Below are 9,699 nucleotides of genomic sequence, written 5' to 3'. Positions count from 1 at the left end.
TCTAATGGAAAACTAAGGAAATATGAAGTGCTTCAATGGTCTATTAAAATATTCATTTCATCTTAGTATTTGCCAGCAGGTTCATACAACTGTCAAAACCCTGAAAACACAAGTTCCACTGCTTACCAGCTGTGTAACCCTGAGTAAGTACTCCATCCCTTTGACCCAGTGTCTTTCTATATAACATGGGGATAATACCAATCCTACTTCAATAAAGTTGCTGTGAGGATTAACTGATATAATATATGTCAAGCTGGTAGAACAGAACTTACCCACAGTAAATATTGAATAACAATTAGCTCTATTATTGAAAAAGATTTTTGCTCCTATCCAAGTTAATACTGTGAATTTTCATGGTTATCATTGCAAAGGATTCCTCCTAAAGTTTGAGGAAATCCCAGATGTCTCCCAAAATTTGCAGAATTGAATTCATCCTGTTGGGGGGAAAATCTAGTTAAACTGCACAATGATTAAGATAGATACAACTTGAAATTAAAGTAATTTATCTAGCCAAAGGATTTAATTTCAGAAAACCCGTATGTATGAGATCAACATGAGCCACATTTATTTAATCTGACTAATATAACTAGTCAACCAGTATCACTAAGTATAACTAGTTATTTAGTCTGAATTTTCTAAAGTTTGTAAGGAATAAAGAATACATCTTATTCTACTCACCCCTCTTCATTTAGGCTAAGAAATGGTGGCTTTATTATTTGCTAAATGTCATTACAATGTATTTTCTGAGAACTGGATTAGCATTGCAGAACACCAGAACCATTTTTCCTTTTATATAACATACTCTCAGTATGCTGAAATTTGGGAAATTTCGCTTTGTTTGTTTGATTGTTTGTTTTTGGTAGTGCAATGATGCAATTGGAACTGTTGGAATTTAACATTACCTGGAGGTCTTATTATACTTTTTTGTCACTCTGGTTAATATAAACTCACTTTTGCTCCATAGAGAGCTCAATAAATTAACCCAGAGCCTTAAAGTGAGTTATTAACCTAATGTAGATTCAAACTGAGAACAAATTAGGTCTTTTAAAAAATCATTACAGACTGTTTCATAAATGGAAGTTTATGAAGTATTGTATACACTCTTTTCTAAGTCTTGTGCACAAATATGATACAATTGTATTCAGGATAAAACCAATACTCTGAACTTAGGTAAAGCTTTAAGAGCTGAAGGGGATCATAGAGATTATATTATCCTCCAGGGCCCAGTGGGATTAAGTGATTCATCTAAGATTATGTGGAGAATGAGTGGCTAATCTAGATTTCAACTGAGTCCAGGCCCATTATTGTACAGCATACATTCAGACAATGTATTATAATGGTAGTAATGGTTACAACAGCCATCATTTCTTGCACACACACTCTGGGCCAGTAGTCTTCTAGGCTCTGTATGTATAACTCCTTTGACCATGCTATATCTTCTCCATATCTCTACAAGTATGTCCAGTGATTTTCATTTTGCAGATCAGATGCCTAAAACCCAGCATCTGTGCCATGTTCAAAGCTTCACAAATCTGCAGTCTTTCTGCAGGACAGCTGCTTTGTGCACTAAAACCAACATGACCACTTCTTGTACTGGTTTTCCTTTGAAATCAGTATTTCAGTCTTCTGCAAAAATAGTCTCCTCTGTGTGAAAAACTTCTATCTGAATGGCCAAAAGAAAGCAATTCCCAAACTCCTCAGGTCACACTCAAAGGAGGAGGCATTGGAATTGCAATTATTTATCTCTCCTGTTCTTGAACATTAACTAGTTGACTTTTTAAAAAATATCTTTAGTTGTATTTTGTTATTTTAATAATAAAATATGTGGTACTGAGAATTGAACCCAATGCCTCACACAAGCTAGGAAAGCGCTCTACCACTGAGCTACAACCCCAGTCTGCTAGTTGACTTTTAATAACATCAAATGTAAACAATCGGCTATAATACTGAAATACTACCTTTTTGCCTATGTAAGTTATGGATTCAAGACCAAAAACTTAAAAACAAAATCAAATGGTGAAACCCAAGAAAATGGGAAGGGAATGAATACAGGGCCTGGTCCTTTAGAAATTAATACTTCAAGGTTAACTCAAAATATTATAGAAAAGTGCCATTTATTCATTGTTTCATTCCACTCAAAAGAGGAACTCCCAAATGTTAAGTACTGCCCTATGCTTTTAAAAGTTAAAAATATACTGGAAATCTATTGATGTACTCATACTTTCACTCATACTTTGGGGAAAGATAACTACAAAGTAGCAATGTCATAGCAAACTATTTTAGATTCACCAGATAAACTGTTAAATGTTTACTGAGTTTTAGAAGCAGCATTAGTTCCCAGGCAAAATGAAGTGATCTTATGTTTAACTGTTTGTTTGGAAACTTCTTTTATTAAAAAAGACTTTAAATATTAATGCTATTTTCAATACAGGAGTGATAATACTCAACAAAGCATGTTGTACTTGATATTGTGACCTTAGGAATGTAACAGTCCACCTAGCTTCTGGATCCCTCTAGTCCCAGTATCAAAATGCAAATACCCTTTTAAAAAATAAAGAGGCCTTTGGACAGTTGCAAGAGCAGAGTAGGATGGGGCAAAGAAAGTGCTCTTTTCCTGAATTACTCATGCTTTTGGCTTTGACTTCATTTAGAAAGACCAGTTCTAAGAGAACTGAGACAAACCCTTCTATGCTCCACAAAGAGAGGGAGGGGGAAAAAAATAAAAGCTTGTCAGAAGCAGCAATCCACAAAACCAGCCGCAGAGTACAGGGGTTAGGGAAATTAGGGCTCAAAAACAAAACAAAACAAAAAATTGAAGTAAAGTGCACAGTTACTGTAAAAAATATATTATTCTGATTCTAAGAAAATTAAGAGAATTTTATCTAATGAACTAGATTGCTGACCTTTTAATACATTTGGTTTTCATGAAACATACAATCACCATCGGACATAAAAAGACTAGTTAGCTTTTTAAAAAAAATTGCTTGGAGTTATCTACAAGAATCTTGTGAATGCAATTCAAGAATAACATTCTGCAGCTCTTTGGATATTGGATGATTTCCTCAGACCGGTCCACAAAGGAATAGGGAGCTGTTAACGCTCTAATTCAAATGAGCATTTCTCCCATCTTCTTTCCTTTCCCCCTAAATGCCAGTGCTTTCCAGCTCTCCCTCTTCAACGCCTGTGGCATGAGACCGGGAAATCATAAAGAGTTTCTCCTTGTTTGTAAACTGCCTCTGCACTGCCTGAGGTTGCTCAGCCATTGGTGGCTCCTGGCTGGGACACTCCGAGGGGTCCTGCTCCGCATCCAAAACGGTGGCGGCCTCACAGTCTTGCCTTTTACTGGCTACTACGTCCACCACTGACTCCAAGGAGGTGCCGGCCTCCCGCAGGGGGCTGTAGCCCTTATTGCTACTGGACAGGTCATCCGACTGGGAGCTTCGCGAGTCCCGCCTGGCGAGGGAGGAGTCCTCCAGTCGCAGGGGAGGCGAGGGGAAGGCGGCTGTGTCCTGAAGGCTAGAGTCCAGGTCCGCACCGCGCGGGGAGGGCGGGGGTTCGGGGGATGGTGGCGCCCGGTAGTCCGGGAGTCCGCTGGTGCTGCGGCGCCTCAAGGCCGCATACCTGCCGGTCCTGGGCAGACGGCCTCCATGCCCCCTGGCGGTGTGCGCCGCCGCCACGCCCCCGGGCTCATCCAGCTCCCCAAGCGCCCAGTGCGCGCCGCCCTCCGCGCCGCGAAGGTCGGTCAAGCTCAGTTCAAGCTCTCCCCGCGGGATTTCCCGGGAGCCGCGTTCCCCTGGTGGCCTCTGCCAGCTGCAGCTCGCGCCCTCCGCTTCTCCATCCCTGTCGCGGTCCCCTTGTAAGGGCAGCAGCGCGAAGGCGCTTAGCGAGGAGCCCACGAGGGAGCTGGCGGTGCTCTGGCGCCCCCAGCTCTCGGGTGGGCTGCAGGGCGCCGGACTGCTGCTGCCGCTGGCGGCCGCGGTGGCAGTGGCGGCGGCGGTAACCACGGTGGCGGCGCCTGCGGCTGCGGCCCGGCGACGGCCGGTCACGCCGGAGCGCTCGCGGTAGATACTGTACACGGCCTCCGCCAGGCTTGGGGGCTCTCGCGGGCAGCGCGGGGATGAGGCTAAGTCGGGTGGGGATGCCGCGCCCCGGGCCCTTCCGCTGCCCCCGCCCAGTGCCGTGGGGTGGGGCCAGGAACCCCGGGCCAGCATCGCCGCCGCCCCGAAGGTGTCCCCAGGACCTCCACAACCCCCGGTCTTCAGCTCCAGTCCCCGCGATTGCACGTAGCTCAGGAAACCGTTGAGTGGTGCAGTTCCAGGGGGCGCCGAGGCGGGAGCCGAGGACGACGACGAGGAGGCAGCGGCGGCTGCGGCCGCTGCGGCGGCGGCCGCCAAGTCTTTGGCGCGAAGACTGTGCACGTCGATGACGGTGGAATAGAGGTCACGTAGGTTGATGATCTTGGTCTTCTTGTCCCGGTTTTCGTGCAGTACCGCGTTGGCGCAGATGAAGAGGAAGATGCCGATGCCCATAATGAGGGGCCCAAAGACTTTGAGTTTGTCCGAGTGCAGGTAGCCCGAAAAGATGCGGAAGAAGAAGCCCACCGACGTGGAAGAGGATGAGGGAGGGGCGGCTGACCGCGCTGGAGGCGTGCTTCTGGGCACGCCCACGGAACTGGAGTTGACACCCTCTGGAGTCCCAGGGTGACTCCTGGTTGAGTTTTTGTTGCCATTGCTACTGTTGGCGGTGGTGGCCTGGACGTGGTGGCCACTGCCCTGAGACAGCAGCTGCTTACTTCCCTCCCTACTGGCAGCGTTGGCCTTTGGCCAGTAGCCCACCACAGCCATGGCTATGCCCACGAGCAGCACCAGGATCCCGCAGAGGGCTATGAGGCCTGAGATGGAGCAGAGCTTCAGCTTGCCTTTCACCACTACCACGTCATTCTTGCGTCTCTTCTTGGCTTTTCTCTTGCGCTTAGGGACCTGGCTCTGGGGGCGGAGGGGATCCTGCTTTCTGGCGGAAATCCTCAGCAGGCCTCCGGTGGCGATCATGGCGGACTCCTGGAGATGGGGGCTCGCCGGTGAGTCTGCGGTCCAGGCTTGTGCAGAGGGAGCGCCAGCTGCCCACTAGCTGCTTCCCCACCTCCTCCTGCTGCAAAGCAGAAGAAGAGTCAGAGGGTGTAGGTTTGACTGCAGCAATATCCCACGTGCTGCAATTGTCCCACTCCAGGATCCCGGATCCCATTCCATGTGTGACCCCCACCCTCACCCCGAATCTTTACCCATTAACCCAAGCGCCCAGTAGAGAGACCAAAACTGGGGAGGTATAAATGAAGAGAAACGGTGTTGACCTGATAAAATAATTTTGAAGTAATATTCTCCCTCCTTCCCCATCCTACCCACCCCCATTCCATAGATAATCTCCACCACTGTTCATTTCAAATCCTCCTGGCTGGCAGTCAATGAGGATTCCACCATTGATAAACAGTGTGGGAACTTGAGGACTGTCATGGAAGTGCCTTTCTCTTCCTTTGTTTCATTGGAATTAGAATATTTCCCAAGGGATGGTAAGTCTTCAGGCAAGACCAGGAATCTCTCAATGTGGAGCCTAAAGTTACTGAAACGGTCATGAAAATTCCTATTGAATGAAGGAGAAATAATTCATTTCACTGGATGAAAATAAAAGCCTATATACACTGGCAGGAAGACAGTTTATTTTCTCCAGATAATTAACAGAGTTCATTGTAAGAAAATACCAAAAACATTTCAGTACTGTGGCAATAAATTCCTTCACAAAGTTGGCTCTCACCTATTCTTGTTCCTACCACTAAAGGCAAGCAGATCCCTCTCAAACCTTCTCATCTCTTATCTGCAACATCTAAACAGCTTCTTGGGGTGGAATATTTAGTTTTAGGTAATGGTTATGTAACTGAGCTCTACCTTCTGGCCTTCACTCCTCCCTCAGAGGGACTTCCTTAAAGGTATCTTGTACTAATTTCATCAGGGAATTTGAGAAGTACCCTGAAATCTCCAGGAGAAAGATATTTTTCTCATGTAGGAAAATCACAATCTTTAAAAAAAAAAAACAACTCTGCCATAATAGCTTTCTGACCCCTTATTAATGTTCCAACAGCACTCTACAGAATCCTATTCTACAGTATTCAAATGAGTAGGCAATTAACTAGGTGAAGAAATCCACATAATAATGATGATTTGTAGGATGGCATTTCCCCAAGTGAGAGCTATTTTCTTCATCCTTTTCTCATGAGGTCATTTTGGGAAGGGAGGGTAGCAGTAATCAATGGATTATCCTTAGGAAGTTTATTTAGTTGTTTGTAATAGAATCTGGGTAGGTAAATTCACAGAGGCCTATCTGTAGTTATCTGTCATCTTCTTAAAAGTCCAGTCTTTCTGAATCCTTAGAGTAAAACATTTTCTGTCCCATTGGTTGTGTTATCTCCTATAGTAGAGATGCTAAAATTAAGGGCATTGCATGAATCTGAAAGATGGGGAGATATCTCTTATAGGCATTTTGGTGTTTTATACTTTATAAGATAAATCATGTTTTAGAATAAATGACCCTTTGAAAATGTGGGATTACTTAGGTAGATTTTTGCTTTTAATTGTTGCTTGGGTGGAAAGCTTTGGCCCCTAATTCCTTCATTATATCAATATAGGCATGATCTCTTCTCCATGTGGGAAAGCAGATGGTAATTAGCTCTTTAGAATGTTTGCAAATCAATACCTCTTTGGAACTTAGACTTCAGTAAAAAAGAAACACTAGGTAGGTTAAAGAAGGGTCACTAGAAAAAAACATACCTGCAAGCTTTAAAATTTAAAAAAAAAATTTTTTCACTAGTAAGTACAAACATCATGTACATACCTGTGCGTAAAGAGTAGCTTACTATTCTTCCACACCCCCCATAATAACATTTATTATTTACTTGCAACATTGAGGCTGCTACTTTAACTGGACCCTGGACTCCAGGATCTTTAATAATCTGGAGGTCTGTGGTTATCTTGAAGAAGGGTTGAAAGACAAGACATTGTAGAAGCAAATCCAGACTCAGTCTGCAGGGTGGCTCTCCCAGGAGAGAAGGGCTAACGTTTTGTTTAGGCATTGATAAGGTGCACCAGGATGCTAAATTGTCTTGGGGGAGGAAGGCACCCACATGTATTTCTCCTCAGCAAGGCAGCTTTGGCTCAAATAGGATGTGAGGAGGGTTGGAATGGATTTCAAGAATCGTTTACAGATCTTTAAAATTAGTTTAATAGCTAGTAATTAGTTCCCTAGTTTATCATTCCTCCAGCCCTGTTGAAAGCTTAATTCCTTTTCAACGTATCACCATCTGACATGAAATACTGACAAAGGTCAGGAGCCTTGGAAGACCCACCTTTGAGATTTTCCTTTAGACTTAAGGTAAGAAAGCAAACTTAGCAGTGGAGATTGTCTGCCCTCACAAATGACTTGCCTGGTGCTGGTCTTTCCGTGGCTAAGGAATGGAGGATGGGGGAAGAAAAGGAGTGATGTCTAAAAATACAACTGCTTCCAAGAGAGACATTCAAGTTCTCGGCTCATGATGGATTAAGCCCCACTCGGCGACTGAGGCTCAGAACCCGCAGGCTTGCGAGCGCCATGCTGTGCCGGGCACCCAACCCAGGTCCTAGACCCCCAGCCCCTCCTGGGCAGGGCAGCGCACCCCTTGCCCTTCTCTTTGGTCTGTTTATTTCAGTTGGAGTCACATGAGTGCAGCAGCTGCGAGTTCGCCTCTGGAAAGAAGACAGGCAGGAGAGAAGTGAGGGCAATCCTGAACTCGCTGTTTCTGGTCAGCGCATCCCGGGTAGCCCGCCCAGAGAAAATTCTCTCCCCGAAACCAGCCGGGGGAACCGGGGCTCGGGGACAGGAAGGCTGGGGAGGGGCAGCTCGGGGGCTGGGGACTGACAGAAGTGCTCAAAATGGCAGCACTAGACGCAAACAATATCGCTCACTTACCCAGGGAGACCGGGGGAGCTCGGGGCCGGCGAACAGGCGCTCGGGCGACACAAAGGAACCATGGAGAAACTTTTTCAGCCCGAGCCGACGGCGGGGCGCAGGGACAGCGCCTCGGGGCCCTCCACGCGAGCGCTGCTCAGCAGCCCAGCGGGGGCGAGCGTCCGCCCCGAGCTCGCAACCCCCTCCGGCGCTGTGGCGGGAGCCATTTCCAAGAGTTTCCAAGAAGTGTCAGGTCCTCCGCATCCTGCATCCTGCCTCGGAGCCCTTCTGCCCTCCGGCGCTCCTCCTCCAGTTCTCGGTGTCCCCTCCCGGGGCGCTCCCGAGCGGGCCCCTGCGGCCGCGCGGTCCCCGGCCCTTGCGCTTCTTTTGTGTGGCTGCGGCGCGCCGGGCTCCGCCGGGTGGAGTTGAGCCCGCGGCGGCGGCTCCGGGCGGCCGGACTGGCGGCTGTTGCTAAGAGACCGGAGCCATGACACAGGGAAATTGCGGCAGGATGGCAGTCGGTACCCAGCCCGACTCAGCGGCTCAGGGGCGCATCCGCCCCCCGCCCCGCCCCCCGCCTCCTCCCGGCGGCCCCCCCCCCCGCGGCCTTCCCCCCGCTCCCCCACTTCCTCTCCAGCCGGCCTCCCGTCCCTTCGGAAGCGCAGCGTCCCCCGACGAGGGGCGCGAAGGGAGGCGGAGGAGGCACCGGCGCCCGGCGCTCAGGCTGCGGGATCCGGGCGCCAGCGCGCAGGGCAGGGCGCGGGGCGACTCGGCCTTCCCCGCCCCCGGGGCGCCCCGGGACCGCCGCCAGCCTTCGCTGGCACCTTTGTTCTTTTTCTCCCAACTACCTGTCTGAGCAGTGGGCCGGAGGGGGCCCCAAGAAAGCCCCGTCCCTCCCGGGGGATCCCCCCATCAGCATCCGAGGGGCGCTTTGGGAAGCTGGGGAATAGTGTCCCAGTCTCTCTCCCCCTGCCTCCCGCACCTCTTCTCTCTCCTCTTTTGTTGCCTCTACTCTTCGACGCGACACTGTCTTGACAGCTTTCCCCCCTCCCACTTGGGAGTTTGCAGTGTGGACGGCCGGTGAACACAGTAAGTTGTCCCCTGGCGAGCTCGCGCCCCGGTGGAGTGGAGCGGCCACCGCAGACCCGGGCACACCGCGGACTCTGGAAGCCTCTGTGTGATGTTATCGTGCTTCAGCTCAGCTGGGCTTTGTGACCGGCCTTAGGGGGACCACGGCTGCTACCCGGGACGCGGGCAGCTGGGACTCATTGGAGATTAAAATCTGTTCAGAGGCTCTTCCTTGGGCAGCCCCTGCTGCTCCTACCCTGTGCGGTAATCAGCAAGCATTAAAAGGAAAACTATAATTCTCCAGGAATCAGGGTTAGCATCAAAGAGGGGAGGTGGGGGTAGGGAGGATGTCCAAACTCCCTACGTCATTTGAAAAAGAAGGGTAGAGAGAGGAATCCTGATTCCTAACTCATCCCTCCCTCTCCTCTCAACTATAAAGTGAAAATGAAGGGGAAAGAGAATTTCCAAGTGGAATTTCCCCACAGAGTGTTGAGAAAGTAAGAAAGATTTCGATTATCTATTGAAATGAGGCAACCAGGACTCAGGAAAGAGGTACAGAGAGCAGATAAAGCAAGTGTGCTGTCTGACATTTAGGATCCAGACAAATATTTTGGCGGTGGTGATGATGGGTGGGCGTTGTATATCTTAAGTTTTGCTGTTTAG

The 9,699-nt window shown here is 48.7% G+C and overlaps 1 protein-coding gene across 1 annotated transcript; it reads right to left on the bottom strand.

Moving 5' to 3' along the window:
* Positions 1-784: 784 nt before the first annotated feature.
* On the bottom strand, positions 785-9,343 carry TMEM200C (transmembrane protein 200C). The gene is made up of 2 exons (XM_079108964.1): positions 7,990-9,343; positions 785-5,148 (listed from the first exon to the last, which is right to left on the bottom strand). Exon 2 carries the CDS (start codon positions 5,046-5,048, stop codon positions 3,144-3,146), a length of 1,905 nt encoding a protein of 634 aa, XP_078965090.1. The 5' UTR covers positions 5,049-5,148; positions 7,990-9,343; the 3' UTR covers positions 785-3,143.
* Positions 9,344-9,699: the final 356 nt, after the last annotated feature.

This window comes from Sciurus vulgaris, assembly GCF_902686455.1.
Source record: "Sciurus vulgaris genome assembly, chromosome: 13".
NCBI classification, from domain to species: domain Eukaryota; kingdom Metazoa; phylum Chordata; class Mammalia; order Rodentia; family Sciuridae; genus Sciurus; species Sciurus vulgaris.
This window is presented reverse-complemented; position numbering and strand designations above follow the sequence as displayed.